General features: G+C 42.8%; 1 protein-coding gene across 1 annotated transcript in view; it reads right to left on the reverse strand.

The window, feature by feature from the left end:
• The window catches only part of LOC144506537 (calcipressin-1-like), a 79,579-nt gene extending 62,376 nt beyond the window's left edge, over positions 1 to 17,203 (reverse strand). The window contains exon 1 of the mRNA XM_078232789.1: positions 16,511 to 17,203. Coding sequence (XP_078088915.1) covers positions 16,511 to 16,795 — 285 coding nt within the window. The 5' untranslated portion in view covers positions 16,796 to 17,203. The remainder of the gene's footprint in view (positions 1 to 16,510) is intronic.
• Positions 17,204 to 17,467: the final 264 nt, after the last annotated feature.

Below are 17,467 nucleotides of genomic sequence, written 5' to 3' on the forward strand. Positions count from 1 at the left end.
CGCGATGAAGCTTGCGTTGGGAGCTGGCATTCAGAATAAGACAAAGTTGGTATGGGGAAAACGATTGGAAGTTTTAATTAGCTGGAAGCTAAATGCAGAAATCCTGAGGGAAAGGCAGTTAACCTTGATGCAGCTGGAGTTCTGGAAGTAATTAGCTTGGTTGTAGTTTGAAATCGCAGCAGTCGGCTGTTGGAAACCAAGCCTTTTTTGGAGAGGAATTGCAAAGCGATATCTTCAAATGTGGAAATTGGAAACTCACATCAGAAAGAGGAAGTTTCAATGAGATTAGTTGGCTCTGTGTGATAAACGTCTGGGTGAGTTCTTGAGAAATTTATGGAGTCAACTTTGGTTGCATCTGTTATTTATTGTGCAGTGTGGCGTACCTCACCACAGTTTGCCTGTTAATTCACTTGTGCCTCATATTAACCCTGAATGTTAAGAGTATAAGATAGATATTGTAGATAGTTTTATCTGGTCAAATTTATAAAGTTTATTTTTGTTGTTCCAAACTGGTGGACTCCTATGGTTTTATTCACTTCATAAATGCCTTGAATCAAAAACTTTATCTACTTTAAACAATACATTATTGGTCCTTAACCCCCACAACCGAGCGTCTGGCCAAGGATTACAACACTGTTACATAGGTAACTTGATGTTTATAAGTTGTGTATATATTTTGATAGCTTTCCGCAAGTTTGATTTCCTTTACTCTTGGCTGCATTTCCACGGAGTAGTGTTCGTAGGATAGCGCAACACAAACAGAGTCCATTCAGCCCATCGAGAGCAAACCATTTCTTCAGAAGATCAAATCGGTCAGTCCCATTTTCCGGCTCTCCCCGTACCCCTGCAATGTTTTCTCCAAGTATTCATCTAATTCTCTTTTGAAGGCTACTACTGAATCTGTATTCACCACCCTTTCAGACAGTGCCTTCCAAAATTCGCTGGGTGTGTTGTAACACGCCTTAAGGGATAGCAGCATTCCATCACGTTAAGGGAAATGTGTCATGTGATCCAGCCTGCGTTTCACTTTGGCCTGATGCAGAACAGACACACAGAACACAACTCCCACTCACCTGATGAAAGGGCAGTGCTCCGAAAGCTTGTGCTGCCAAATAAACCTATTGGACTTTAACCTGGTGTTGTGAGACTTCTTACTGTGCTTAAGGAAAACCTCAGCTTTTCCAATCTATTCATGTAATCATAATCCCTCATTCCTTGAAAAGTTCAAGTAAATCTCTTCTGTCCTCTCTCCAAACCTTTCATGTCCTTTCCAGATTTGGACACAATTGCCAGAATTTTACCGGCACACCCGCCCTGAAATCAGAGCAGGTGCAGCTCACAGAACGGAATTTCCCACTGGCCTTGGGCGGGATTTTATGAACCTCACCCGAGTGAGATCCTAAAATACCAGCCAATATTCCAGCTGGTGTCAAACAAGTGTTGTTTCTTTAAAGATATTATAAAACTCTCACATTTGATGGGGAGAGCGTGAAAGAGTGCGAGAGCGCGCGAGAGCTGTTGGGATGGGAACCCTTTTATCTGAGGACTCAGTCTAAGGTCACTCTGGACACTACAATCCTTTAGTATTTGGAAATTTCTTTCAGTTGAGATTCTAAGCTAGCAATAAGTTGGAGGGAAAAGGCTTACCTTACCAGGGAGTAAAGTTAGTAGAACCATTAACACTAACAGAATTTTCTTTCTTTGTATTCTGTGCTTCTACTTACAAAATGCAAGACTCCAAATACTTCATTGACTACTCTGTCAACCTGTCCCTACTGCCTTCAAAGACTTGTGCACAAATGCCCCAGGTCTCTCCCTCTTCTTGCACCTCCATTAGAATTGGATGTGCATCGCACCTATCAAGCCTGCAGGACTGGAGACCTCCGACTCCCACAATCGGTCAACGAGAGAAGTCGATGATTGTAAGACCAGAGCCCGGTGTGAAATGAACGAGTGTAAGTGTCCCGTCACATTCGTGGAGATCACTATACCAGTGGAAGGGGAGAAGGAAAAGGTTCGTGGGAACCTAAAGACTTCTGAGACCACAGTCTACCGCGCCCCGAAGGGTCTGGCTTGGTTAGACGGCGAACGGTACTACTCCCAGGTTGCGCGAGTAGAGTATCATGTGTAACTATGAATATTGTTGGATCTGTTGTGTTGCCAATTGTACTGCTGTAGAGACAACCATTTGGCATGATTGTCCCTCCCTATACCAAAATGTACACCATACACGTTTCTGTGTTGAACTTCAGTGGCGATATGTCTACCCATTCTACCAGTACGCCTTTCTCTTAAAGTCTATAACTATCATTCTCATTTTTATTACACATCCAAGTTTCAGAACACAAGGATTAGGAACAGGAGGAGGCCATTCAGCCCATTGAGCCAGCTCTGCCATTCAATAAGATCATGGCCAATCAGATAGAGGATCAATTTCACTCTTCTGTCTATGCCCCCATAACCTTTGACTCCCTTGTCTATCAAAACATCTATCAAACTCAGCACTGAATATATTCAATGATCCAACCTCCACTGCTCTCTAGGGAAGAGAATTGCACAGACTAATGACACTGGAGAAAAAAATTCTACTCCTATCTGTCTTAGATGATAGACCCCTAATTTTTACACTGCATCCCCTAGTTCTGGACTCCCCAGCAAGGGGAAACATCTTCTTGACAAATTCCAATTCTTCAACCTGTAAAAGATACATGTTAGAAGTTCTGAAAAAAAGTGAAATCTTTTAACCTGTTATACTAAAATCTTTATCTGGCACATGTGGGGAATGGTTGGTGCTGATTAATGGAGAGTTCTATTTACCAATGGAATACAGCACAATACTTGTACCATGACCTAATATGCAAGTAATCGGGCAATAAAGAACAGCATTCTTTTTGCTTCCGATCTTCAATGTTACAACATAAATTAAAATATAAACCATTTGGATACAGGTACGGGTTCTAGAGAGCTTTGTCATTACTTCTGGTTGGCAAAATATGATTCACATTAGGGGAATATCAGAAATCCTGGTTAGCAGAGAATTCCAGTTGGTAGTGTGCTGGGTAACACGGAGGTTGTACATTTAACTTTTCTTAAACAGGATTCATAAGTTTAAGTTTATTTATTAGTGTCACAAGTAGGCTTACATTAACACTGCAATGAAGTTACTGTGAAAATCCCCTAGTTGCCACACTCCAGCGGCTGTTCAGGTACACTGAGGAAGAATTTAGCATGGCCAATGCACCTAACCAGCACGTCTTTCGGACTGTGGGAGGAAATCGGAGCACCCGGAGGAAACCCACACAGACACAGGGAGAAAGTGCAGACTCTGCACAGGCAGTGATCCAAGCTGGGAATTGAACTCAGGTCCCTGGCCCTGTGAGGCAGCAGTGCTAACCACTGTGCCACCGTGCCCATCATAGTTGGCTGGACTGTATGAAAAACTACTGGGCCCGGTTTTGTCTGCCATATACGAGCAGTGTAATAACATATTGCTAGCAAAGAACTACCAGTTGTTTTCCTCCTCTTTAAAGCACAACTACCTTGAGAACTATATGAACAGTGGCATCATGCAGCTTTAATGAAGAAGTCATACATAATAGATATTGTAGTATTTTACTAGGTCATCCTGTAAAAATATTGCAAAGGAGAGTCGGTAACATTTTCTGATATAAGAAACGTAAAAACACAATTTCAACCTGAAATCCATTTCTCTTTTGCAATTATCTGTAAAGCTAATTTGCCTCATCCATTACTTTGGTCCACAAGCCAAATACAGATCTGAAACTTTATAATGGAATTAACAAGGGAAAATGCCCATTGAATATGTAAAATAACAGTTTTCACAAATGCAGATTGGAGTCACATGAGTTCATGCTCTAGGGCGAGGCAGAGGCTGCTGACAAAGGCAAGTTCTGGGGTTATGGGCTGCAACATTGGAACTGTTCACCAGTTCACTTATGACTGTCTAGAGACACTGACAGGAGAGCCACAGATGAGTAAGCGATTCAACCGACGCTAGCTCAGGAAGGACAGAATCACATTTCAAGTCCCAAAATGCTTCACAACGAACCAGTGAATAATTTTTAAACTGTAGCCGCTGTCCTAAGGAAGTGCATCAACCAATTTGGACACAGCAAGGTCCCACAAACAGCTAGGAGGTAAATAACAAGATAACCTGTTTTCTGTTGCTTGATAGATAAATGTTGCCCAGGATACCAGCAGAACTCCTCTACTCTTCTATCACTAGAATACTAAGTCTTTGGGGTTCTTTGAGAAGGCAGATGGGCATCAGTTTAGTGTCTTCAAGAAAATCTGCAGAATCTTCCATTGTTTCACTGTGTGCCAGCCTAGGTTACTTGCTTACGCCCCTGGAATAGGATCAATACCCCCAACATTTTTAGTTAATTCAAAAGGAAAATGAGCTATTTGTGGGTCAAGGCTGATATTTGAACACCCTAAACAGATGTTCTCCTCAATTATTCCTTAAATGATTCCAAGGATGTCCTCCATCCTTGTTGCCAAAGTCCATTCCGCGTATTATTCACTTTTGACTTGAAGAGGTCCTTGACATCAGATATCAATCCAAAATTTACCTTTAAGTTTATTTATTAGTGTCACAAGTAGGCTTACATTAACACTGCAATGAAGTTACTGAAAATTCCCCCGTTGCCAAACTCCTGCACATGTTCAAGTCCACTGAGAATTTAGCATGGCCAATGCACTTAATCAGCACGTCTTTTGGGCTGTGGGAGGAAACCAGAAGAAACACACGCAGTATGTGCAGACTCCGCACAGACAGTGACCCAAGGCAGGAATTGAACCTGGGGTCCCTGGCGTTGTGAGGCAGCAGTACTAACCACTGTGCCACCGTGCTGCCCATTTTACCTTTTACCAACTTTGAATCTGCTCCCTTTGCCTTGATGCCATGGCCTAGTTTGGAGTGCAGTCCCAAACCCAGCTTTTCACAGTGTTGGCCACCTCACATCAGAATATCAATTTTCATTGGTCTCACAAAAATCAGAAGAAAGCTGTATGCATCTGGGCTCGAGACAATATTTCTCCTGCTGTAGAATTGCCATCCCTGCTTCAACTCTTGTGCAATCTCCTCTCAACAGGGACGGATAGGTTTGTGCCATGCCACTGTCTAAAACAACTGCACTAAAAAAGAAGTCTTACTTAACATTTTAAATGACACAAGCACATGCAAACCACTGGAGGCTATGGCACAGATTCAAAACCTCTCGTGCCACATTCTTTGACCAGACATTGGCTTTGAGGTACTCGGGTGATGGTAAGTTGGTATGGTGTACTGGTAAGAAAGTGGCTCACAATCTTCAAAACCTTCAAAACACCGAATTCAGACAAAACTGACCCAAATTAGTACAAATACATTGTGATTCTCGCTGAAGGTTTATTGGATTTTTTCTGATTACTCAGGAAACCTTTCAGACTAACAGAAGTCTCAGTCAATAGGGACTGCATGAAATGGCAATTTCCATTTGATTTGCAACTATTCGGACTAAAATCTGCCCGAATTGTATTAAATTGTAAATCAATGAAAGTAAAGCAACAAAACCCAGGAATGAAGTTACATTGGGTCAACAGCCACATCACCAGTTAATCACTTGTAACAAGCCTTTCCCTGGTTTAGATTAGACAGCATTGTAACAAGTTTGCAAATTGGCAACAAACAGCTGGGTGCAAAGTTGTAGCAAAGTATCACAATCTACTTGGCTATTGGGTTCGGTGAGATCCTGAACAGTTTCCTTTCCCCTGAATCTGCTGTTCTGAATATGTTTATAAAGGCTATGGTCCAAAGTGTTGGTAAATGGGATATGTACAGATTGGTATGTGATGGTTGGCATAGACGTGGTAGGCTGAAGGGCCCGTTTCTGTGCTGTATCTAGGACTGTATCTCCGTGAGATTACCTGCTCACACCAAATATATCTTCAAGGAAGTAGGAGTTTAATTTATATCTTCACATTTTCCTTCCCTTCATCGTGGCACTGGCTCCTCGGTGAGGTACAATTCCATTACAAATTAATACCTCAGTTAAACTAACAGGTAAAGGAAGTTTTGTAGCAAACATTTTCATGTTAATATTATTGCATAAATTCAAGGCCAATGCGATGTATACTGGGTGCGCGAATTCCTGATAAGACCATAAGACATAGGACCAGAATTAGGCCACTCAGCCCATCGAGTCTGCTCCGCCATTCAATCATGGTTGATATATTTCTCATCCCCATTCCCCTGCCTTTTCCCCCATAACCCTGATCCCCTTATCAATCAACAACCTATCTGTCTCTGTCTTAAAGACACTCAATGATCTGGCCTCCACAGCCTTCTGCAGCAAAGAGTTCCACAGATTCACCACTCTCTGGCTGAAGAAATTCCTCCTCATCTCTGTTTTAAAGGATTGTCCCTTTAGCCTGAGATTGTGCCCTCTGGTTCTTATGATGTACTCATGGTGGGAAAGGATGGGAGGGTAACGATATGACCATACCATAAGAAACTGAAGTTGCTGTCACACCCAGAGGTACAGCAGTGTTGATGTCTTTTATATAGTGTACAGCAAGCTTGGGAAAACATTTCAGGTGGCGGGCCACATTTAGGTATGAAAATTGTAGGGAGGGGAGGTGCATAAATGCTCATGAAATCAAATAATTAATATAGATACTTTTTGCTGCAAATAAACAAAGGGCGGGGTTTTCCGGCAGTGCTCAATCCAAGACCGGAAAATCCCGCCCAATGTCAACGGACATTTGCATGGTTCACCCGCCCCGTCTGCTATGATTCCCATGGCAGGAGGGACAGGAAATGTTTTCCCAAAACCTTCATTATAATTATATCATAACAACGCGTTACAATAATTAAAGCAAATGTACCCCTTTTTCATGTCCTCTTGTCTTAATAGGAGCAATGCAGGTGGTCACCCCTCTATTATAGCGTCAGAGTTCATATTGTGAAAATCCACATTAAGGAGCTGTGATGCTGATCAGTTAACTGAAAGCTGTCGTGAAATCTGGATTTCAGCAGAGAAAACATGTGTTTGCATATAGATGGAGCCGAACAGACAAGGGCGTTTTGTTCACCTTGCGGATATTTATGAACTTGGATTCACTCAAGAAAGTGTTAAACTCATCCAGGTTTTTCTGGATTGCATTTTTAGTTCTATTCTTGCAATATCTGACCCTCCAGCATGCTGCCAACAGTTCATGGGAAATTGGTTTCTTACATTTTCATGATCACAAGGCATCAAGGGAATAGTGGATCGCAACCAAAGATGGTTAAATGAAGCCATAAGACCATAACAAATAGGAACAGGAGTAGGCCATTCAGCCCTTAGTTACCAATGGTAAGTTCCTACTCCCTTTAGAATCCTCCCTTCTCATTGGGATGTATTTCTGTGGCAGTCATGAATTATCTCCTGAAATGTCTGCCACTGCTCAAATATCGTCTTAACTACTAATCTACGTGACCAGTCCACTTTGGCCAATTTCATCCTCATATCTTTGTAATTCCCCTTCTTTAAGTTTAACAGTCATATTTCAGTCCAATTTATTTCACACTCAAGCTGAATGCTTAATGCTATCATGTTCTGATCACTACTTCCGAGGGGAATCCTTCACCTTGAGGTCAATTATTAAACCTATCTCATTGCATATTACCAGATCCAAAATAGCCTGATCCCTGGTTGGCCCCATCGCATAGTGCTTCACGAAACCATCCTGAGTGCATTTTCTGAAGTCATTCTCTTGGGCTGCCAGTTCCAATTTGATTAGCCCAATCAATATGAAAATTGAAGTCGCCCATGATTAATGCAGTGAAGCAAAGAATGGAAGCTAGAAAATACATGTAGAGAGGCACATACAGTCAGCGAGGTCTCAAGGCCACACCCCCAAAAGTGCAGCAACCCCATAATACTGCATGAGGCATCATTTTGATTTTTGCACTCAAGTCCTGAATCCAAACCGTCTGACTCTGAGGCAAGAGTATCAAACAGCCTATCAAACAATCATTGTGCACGAGAGGACTGGCTGCTCTGGTACTGTTGGACTGCCTGCACCCGCAGCATCAGACCTCAGCAAGAATTAGCATCGTCAGGTGAGGAAATGGGAAAACAAAACATAAGACTTGACTTCACTTTTTTTAATAAATTAAGATAAGTTGAAATTCCAGTGCGCATATTTGGAAAACAATATGCAAATTGAAACCACAGTTATCTTGTAAGTAATCTTGAATGCACATTTACTTGGTGCTGCTCTCCATGCTCCTACACTTGCATTTTGACCTAACATGACAGTCGAAACACCCACCTCCGGCCATCATTAGCCAACTTGCCCTAAACCACTGCCGCTGGATCAGAAGCTTCCGCCGGCTGTAGTTTGCCCACCCCTGATTTGCAATTGTCCTCGACTAATTAAAGGGTTTTTATTTCACTTCTTTTTTTTTTCTTTCAGGGGATGAGGGTGTCGCTGGCTGTCCCTAATTTCCCAAGAGTCAGATCACTCAAAGTTAATTCCAATTTAACACTATAAATAATAAAGGGGGAACTTATGGCCAAAAAAAAAGAATAATCAGATCATTGGAATGAAGAGAAAGAGGAAAGTCAGATAAGTAACAGATGGGGGTAATCAACAATTATGGCAAGAGACAGGTATTGCTCTATACACATGACATCAATTCACAATAGTATATTGCCTCCATGGTGCCTGGCTCAGGAAAATCGCTTGAGTTGCTGCAAAGTATTCAAAAGGGGAAAAGGGTGAACAGCCAGAGGCAGTGTGTGCTCTATATCAATACCAGTGACATCAATTGAAAGAGCGGTGAGGTCCTGCTGGCGAACTTTAGGAGATTAGGAAAGAAATTACTAAACAGAGTCATCAAAAGTGGCAATCGCTGGATTACTTCCAGTGAGTACAGAAATAAGAGGACAGTGCAGATGAATGCGTGGCTGGAGAGATGGTGCTTGAAGGATTCCTGGGGCACTGGGTGCAGTTCTGGGGCAGATAGATATGTACAAGATGGACAGGTTACACTTCAACAGGACCAGGACTGATATCTGATATTGCTAAGAAGTGAGGAAACCTAAAGGAGAGCAATAGTATGGGATTGTACTTTAATATTAACTAGGATAAAATCAGTGTTAAAGTTATAAAGGGCCCAGAATTCTTCAAATGCATTCAGAGAAACCTGTTTATGCCAGTATGTAGCAAACTCACAATTGGGATCGTTTTAGATTTAGTTTTAGGGAATGAAGCTGGGCAGAGGGTGTTTTACTGATGGTGATCAGAACTCAATAATGTAGTTCTGGGAAAGGACAAAGGCCAAGAGTAAAAAGCTTCACATTGGGAAGATGCCAATCATACTAACCCGAGGTGTGATTTTGCAAAACAAGCTTCTTTGAAGGTAAATTTGCATCACAAGTGGGATTCAAGGAAGAAACAGGATTGGGCACAATGCTCCCACAAAGAAAAAGGATAAAACTCCGAAATCTAGACATCATTGGATGCCAGGGAGAGTAGGATAAGGCTAACAAGATAAACTCATGTCAGATAACGAGAGCTCAATTTGCAGAAAGTATATAGAGAGTATAGACAGTGCAGAGATGAAATTAAAAAGAAAATTTGGAATGGAAAGAGAGGGCATGAATCAAAGAAAACCCAAAGATGTCTTAAAAGCACATAAACAGTAAGAAGCTAACTAAGGAAAGAGTAGGGCCAATTAGAGACCAAAATAGTAATTTGTGTGCAGAGGAGAGGGATGTGGGAATGGTTCATAATGAATACTTTCCATTTGTTTTCACAAAACAGGAGGGGGGAGATGATGCAGACACTGTAGTTAAGGAGATGGAGTGTGAAATACGTAGTAAGAAAGGAAACACTAAGGGATTTAGCATCACCAGACCTTGATGAAGTGTATCCCAGGCTGCCCGTAGAAACAAGGGAAGAAACTCCACAGCATCTGACCATCCTTTTCCAATCCTCCCTCACTACAGATGTGATGCTGGAGGACTGCCAGCGTCGTCCATTGTTTAAAAAAAAAGAGGGATTTTAAAAAAAGATTAGCGACTGAGTACTTACAAGGCAGCCAAGTCTTACCTGGGTGGCAGGCAAATTGTTCTGAGGGACAGTATAAATTGTCATTTAGAAAGGCACGGATTAATCAAGGGCAGTCAGTCTGGATTTTGGGTCCAATGAAACACCCTTAGATCCATTTCAACTTCATCCTATAAATGGAACTTTTACCTTTATCTCAAAGGGGTTGAAATATAAACCTCTTGTTTTTGAGGAGGTAACAAGCAAGATTGTCAAGTGCATTACATTTTATGTAGTCAGCATGGTTTAGCAAGGCTTTTGACAAGATATCACATGGCAGACTGGTTAGAAAAATAAAAGCCCATGGTATCCAAGGGCAAACAGCAACTTGGATCCAAAATTGGCTCAGTGACAGAAGGCAGGTAATAGTCGATGGATGCCTTTGTGACTGGAAGGCTGCTTCAATTGGGGCCCCATGGGACTCAGTTCTAGCTTCTTTACTGTATAATGATTTAAATCAATGGTTTAGACTTGAATGTAGAAGGCATGATTAAGAACATAGAAACATAGAACATAGAACAGTACAGCACAGAACAGGCCCTTCGGCCCACGATGTTGTGCCGAGCTTTATCTGAAACCAAGATCAAGCTATCCCACTCCCTATCATCCTGGTGTGCCCCATGTGCCTATCCAATAACCGCTTAAATGTTCCTAAAGTGTCTGACTCCACTATCACTGCAGGCAGTCCATTCCACACCCCAACCACTCTCTGCGTAAAGAACCTACCTCTGATATCCTTCCTATATCTCCCACCACGAACCCTGTAGTTATGCCCCCTTCTAATAGCTCCATCCACCCGAGGAAATAGTCTTTGAACGTTCACTCTATCTATCCCCTTCATCATTTTATAAACCTCTATTAAGTCTCCCCTCAGCCTCCTCCGTTCCAGAGAGAACAGCCCTAGCTCCCTCAACTTTTCCTCATAAGACCTACCCTCCAAACCAGGCAGCATCCTGGTAAATCTCCTCTGCACTCTTTCCAGCGCTTCCACATCCTTCTTATAGTGAGAAGTTTTCAAAAGATACAATAATTGGTCATGGGGCTGATAATCAGGGAGAAAGCTGTTAGACTGCAGAAAGTTATTAATGGACAAGTCAGATGGGCAAAAAAGTGGCAAGTAGAATTCAATTGGAAGAAATGAGAGATAATGCACTTGGGGACCGCAAACAAGGCAAGGGAATATACAATAATTGGTAGGTTATCATAGGATTCTACAGTGCAGAAGGAGGTCATTCGGCCCATCGTGTCTGCACCAAACACAATCCCACCTGTCCCCATAACCCCATGCATTTATCCTAGCTAGTCCCCCTGACACTAAGGGACAATTTAGCATGGCCAATCCACCTAACCCGTACATCTTTGGACTGTGGGAGGAAACCAGAGCACCCAGAGGAAACCCACGCAGACACAGGGAGAATGTGCAAACTCCACACTGACAGTGACCTGAGGCCGGAATTGAACCTGGGTCCTTGGCGCTGTGAGGCAGCAGTGCTAACCACTGTGCCACTCTTATGCTACATCCAGCATACTGTGCACAGTTCTGGCTGCCTACATACAGATAATCCCACTAGAGGGGGCACAGAAGAGATTTAGAAAGATGTTGCCAGGAATGGAATTATTTTAGTTATGAAGAAAGATTGGACAGACTGAGGTTGTTTTATCTGCAACAGGGAATACTGAGTACAGAATTAATTGAGGCGTATAAAATTGAAGGGCCTGGCTAAAGTGGATAGGAAAGATCTACTCGTTATCAGACAGAGGTCAATAACCAGATGAAATAAACTGAAAGTAATTAGCAAGATGAGAGGAGAGTTGAGAAATCTTTTCATGGAGGGTGCATCGGGGGCCGCAGATCTCATGGCCTGAAAGGGTGGTAAAGGCAGAAACCCTCATCATATTTTAAAAATACTTGTACATATACATAAAGTGCTCTAATGTACAAGACTACTGAATGAAAACTGGAAAGTAGAATTAATTCCTATCGCTCTTTCTCTGGATGGCACAAGCACAGTGGACTGAATGGCCACCTTTATTGGTGTCATTAGTTTTCTATGTTACATCCAAGGTTACCTCCAAATTTTCCTTTCAAGAAATGATCATAGAATCCTGACAGTGCAGGAGGAGGACATTTGGCCCATTGAGTCTGCACCGACCACAATCCCACCCAGGCCCTATTCCCATAACCCCATACATTTATCCTGCTAATTCCCCCTGACATTAGGGTCAATTTAGCATGGCCAACCAACCTAACCCGCACACCTTTGGACTGTGGGAGGAAACCGGAGTACCCAGAGGAAACCCACGTGAACACGGGGAGAATGTGCAAACTCCACACAGACAATCACCCGAGGCGGGAATTGAACCCAGGTCCCTGGCACTGTGAGGCAGCAGTGCTAACCACTGTGCCTCCCAAATATTTCCAGCCTTTGCTCATAACTCAAGAGTCTGGGAATCCACCCTGCGGCTCTTTTCTTGGTTTACATTAGAACGTTCATTATTCTACTTGTTCTGTTGATTGTTGCTTCATAATGATTAGGCCTGTTGAGCATTGGGTCCAGTGAAACCCCCCTTAGATCCCTTTCAACTTCATCCTGAGCTATTTCAATACCACTCATGAAGTCATTCTGTTATCCAAAGAGTAATCAAAGTACTATAAATGGAACTTTTACTTTTATCTCAAAGGAGTTGGAATATAAATGTTAGGAAGTTGGCTTCAGTTGGAGCATTGCACTCAGTTACAGGCACCGAATCTAGAGAATTGGAGGGGATATAGCACAGATTTGCCAGGCAATGTCGTAGTTTAAATGCTATCGTGCATTCCCTTGAAGTCTAACTGAAGTGTTTGAAATGATCGATTCAATTGAGTGGATACAGATAAATTACTTCCTCTGGTGAGTCAACCCTGGACAAAAAAAACACAATTTAAAATTATGCCTCAGTTATTTCAGAGTGAACTCAGGAAGCGCTTTCTCATACAAAGGATAGTGAAAATCTGGAACTCTTCTCCAAATGGCTGTTGAGGCTCCGCCAATTAAAATGGTAAATTTTGAGATTGATATAAATTTTGTAATGTAAGGGTATCAGAGAACATAGAGCAAAAGTGGAGTTTCAGATCAATCATCTCATTAAATTGTGACATAGTCATAGACTGAATGGTTTAATGTTCTTCTATTCACCTTATGCGTAATACTTCACATTTTCATGTCAAGTTTCATTCTAACTCATTTTGCAGTTTCCAAGCTCTCTGCTTCGATTCAACTGCCCTCTTGATAGAATCTGTAAATTCAGTTTCTGAATCCATGTCATTAATACAAAGTTGAAAGGTTAAGAGACCTTGACAGGTACATGAATAGGCAGGGAAGAGATGGACCGCATCTTTGAGTTAGAAAGGCATCATGTGTCGGCGCAGGTTTGGTGGGCTGCAGCGCCTGTTCCTGTGCTGTACTGTTCTTTGTCTTTAATTTTTAACATTCTTCCTCGAGACATGTAGCATCGAGTAATGCGCTACTTCCTAATCTACCAATACCCCTGCCTATTCCCAGCTTTTTACTCCGAATGGTCAACATTTTAATGCTTATGCACTGTTACTTATATTTTTCGAAAATAAGGTAAACAAGGTCACAAGGCTTTCCACGGCCCGCTGAGAAAAATATGTCATGGAGATTTAATTGGACCAAATTTCCCCTTTTGATTCCATGTTGGCCATGGTTTGCGTCCAATAATCCTACAGGAGGCCTACAAATTTGCAACAATGCAAAACCTGAAGCTGTTGCACATGGTAAAAAAATGTGAGCCAGGCAGCACAGCAGCTGAACCGACAGGCATTTTGCATTTCCATAAGTGGAGTGAGACCACAGCCTTGCATTGGTTGTACGAGAATCACAATCAGTACGAAGAAAACTTTGAATGAATCGATATCCTTTTTAAGATGATGGCAGAGAGTCAAATGTCCCATCAGCTTTTCACCATTAAAATTTAACTGGCATTTAAACATTGGTCAGCCAAGTTTTGCAATGCCTGCTTGCATTATTGCACAGTTTTATTTTGTTTGACAGGGAGAAAAAGTGAAATGAATAACATAATACACGTCTGCCAACTCTGAAGCATTCTAAGCAGCTACAAGTCTGAAACTGGCACTTGTGCTACAACAGCAATTAACTAATTGAAATAAATACTAAATCACAACTGATAAAAACCAAACTATCAACTTGTCCAGCAAATGTAAAATTCTGTGGTTGAAAAGATCTTACACAGTTACACAGTCCAAAAAAAATTCCCCAATCTTATTATTGCATTCAAGTTTAAACTAATTTAGTAACTAATTGACAGTGGTTGTTAAATATCTTTCAATAAAGTATAATGATGAGTGTGAAGTATTTGCACACTTTTGACTATTTGAGCAAGAAAATGTAATCCAGTGGCACAATTGTTGTTTCTATCATTCTAAATTTAGTTTAGAGAGAAGAAATTCTGATGGCTATAGGTCAGTGGTGGCACTAGTAACGGGAACACGATGAACCAAACTTATTGGAGTACTAGTAATATACATTGGCTTAAATACATTTTTTTTCCTGCAATATATTCAGAGAAAGTTCATTCTAGAAAACACGCAGTGTCCTCAGCACAGATAAAGAGTCAGGCAGTGGCTTAGGAAACAATGGTCAAAGATGGCAAAAATCTAGGATGATGTGGAGATGCCGGCGTTGGACTGGGGTAAACACAGTAAGAAGTTTAACAACACCAGGTTAAAGTCCAACAGGTTTATTTGGTAGCAAAAGCCACACAAGCTTTCGAGGCTCTGAGCCCCTTCTTCAGGTGAGTGAAATCTAGGATCACAGATGTAAGTACATACTGGCAAAATCTGAAATTTATGTTTACATTGCACACACAAAAAAACACAAGATAACCTTCAGGCAAACAGATCCGGTGCATGTTCAAGTCACTGACCAACATCGGTTAAACACACAGACATGAACCTTTCAGCTCCCAGAGTTGACGATTCATACTTGTAAGAATCACAAATCAACAGAAACATTTTCATTATTTCAGGGTCAGTACAGTAATAGGAACATAAAGAAAATATCTTTGTATTGAACTGCAACTGGTACCAAGAGCATTGGGGGGCGGGGGCGGGAAGCAACTTCTCATTTACTGTCTTGATAAGCTAACTTGGTTTCCTTCGGGTGGTACAGTTGCACAGTGGATAGCACTGCTGCCTCACAGTGCCAGGGACCCAGGTTCGATTCCTGGCTTGTGTCACTTCCGTGCGGAGTCTGCACATTCTCTTCGTGGGTTTCCTCCGTGTGCTCCGGTTTCCTCCCACAGTCCGAAAGGCGTGCTGGTTAGGTGTATTAGCCAAGCCAAATTCTCCCTCAGTGTACCCGAACAGGCGTCGGAGTGTGGCGACTAGAGGATTTTCAGGCAACTTCACTGCAATGTTAATGTAAGCCTACTTGTGACACGAATAAATAAATTTTCCTTCCCATACCACTTCTGAATTTTCACTAGCTGTACAGTATCAATGTTTCAACATCAAGTCAGACCAAAACTTTCCACATTTGCAATAAAAATCAGGATGTGCAGCATTATTCATTCTTGGAAATTTGCAATCTTTTCTGTGTAGAAAAGATCAAGCAAGGGGGAATAATCAAAACATTATTATTCAAAGACACAGTTGTCTTGCATTATTTGACAGGCACTGCATACTCTCAAAGTCACCAGAGTGTATCTTTTTGCTGCAAGGTTACATAACCAGAGTTGCCATCGGACTTTTGAATGGACCTACCTCATATGAAGTTGATCTTTCTCTCCATCCTAGCTATGTCTGTTTGTTTAAAAATGTTTATTTATTGTCACAGATAGGCTTACATTAACACTACACTGTGAAAATCCCCTAGTTGCCACACTCTGGTGCCTGTTCGGCTACACTGAGGGAGAATTTAGCATGGCCAAAGCACCTAACCGTAACATCTTTCAGACTGTGGGAGGAAACCAGAGCGCCCGGAGGAAACCCACGCAGACGCGGGGAGAACGTCACCCGAAGCTGGGGATCGAACCCGGGTTCCTGGCTCTGTGAGGCAGCAGTGCTGAACACACTGTGCCACCATGCTATACCGTAACACTACATTTTGCACCCTCTCCTTTCCTTCTCTATGAACGGTATGCTTTGTATGGTGCAAAAAAACAATACTGTACACTAATACATGTGACAATAAATAAATCAAATCAACTCCTCGTTGTAAGGAGTTGTAATGAGGATTTAAAAAGTTGAGGGAACAGAATATATATATGAATAAAGATTTGATGTTAGGCCCCTGTGTGTTAGCAGCAGGTGTGATTGCTCTCTCTCTCTGACACACAGAGGCCTAGTGTCTCGGTGCACACAGTGAGGGGAAAAGAAGCCGCTTACTCGGTACAAGGCGTCCACGAACACCCGCTCGTCCACATTGCAGGCGATGGTGGAGGTGGGCAGGTCGTCCAGCTGCGAGCGCAGGTGGCCGGGCCGGGACTGCCCGGAGCTGCCCGCCTCCTCCCCGGCAGCCGGCTCGCCCTCCATCCCGCTGTCGGGCTGCAGCTCCCCGTTCGGGGCGGAACACTGAGCGTCCGCGGCCTCCGGAAGCATCTCCTGCTCTCTCTCCATGTCCGCATTGAGCAAGCTTCTCTTGTCGCTGTCGCCGCTATTCGCCACCGTCATTCTTTACCCTCCCCGCCAAACAAACCCGGCTCTTTCTGTTGTTGCTTTTCAAAGAGGAGGAGGGGGGAAATAATAATCTTTTCTGACTGGGAGGTGGGGGGGGGGGGGTGAAGGCAGTCTTTCCCCCTCAGCAGCAGCAGCAGCCAGCCATCCTGAGAGGGGTTGAATGGAGTGTGAGCAGCTCCTCTCAGTCCAGCGCCGATACTTTGTTACCAGGACACGACGCAACAAGTTAACACTGCCTTGGACGTCAGCACTGGCAACACGATCCAACTATGTTGCCATTTTTAACCTGGTAGCAATGTCCATCAGTCACCCAACTAACTCAAGTACTGCAATTTACACAACACTCTCAAAGCATTCCTAGCCCACTAACTACATCCCATCTGCTTTCTTTCTCTTTACCTCCCCCCCCCCCTCCCCCAAGGTTCAAGAAGGCACCCTGACAAAGTGGGGTGGGAGGCAACATTCATAGGATTTTCTGCCCGTGCTCACCCCACGACCAGGAATTCCCGCCCCAAAGTCAACAGACCTTTGCACGGTCTGCCTCCACCCCCACCGCCCACCGAATCCCGCGGCGGGCGGGATGGGAAAATTCCACCCGTAGAGTCATAGAGATATACAGCATGGAAATAGGCCCTTCAGCCCAACTCGTCCATGCCGGCTGGGTTT

The sequence above is a fragment of the Mustelus asterias genome, chromosome 17, assembly GCF_964213995.1.
Source record: "Mustelus asterias chromosome 17, sMusAst1.hap1.1, whole genome shotgun sequence".
Taxonomy (NCBI): Eukaryota; Metazoa; Chordata; class Chondrichthyes; order Carcharhiniformes; family Triakidae; genus Mustelus; species Mustelus asterias.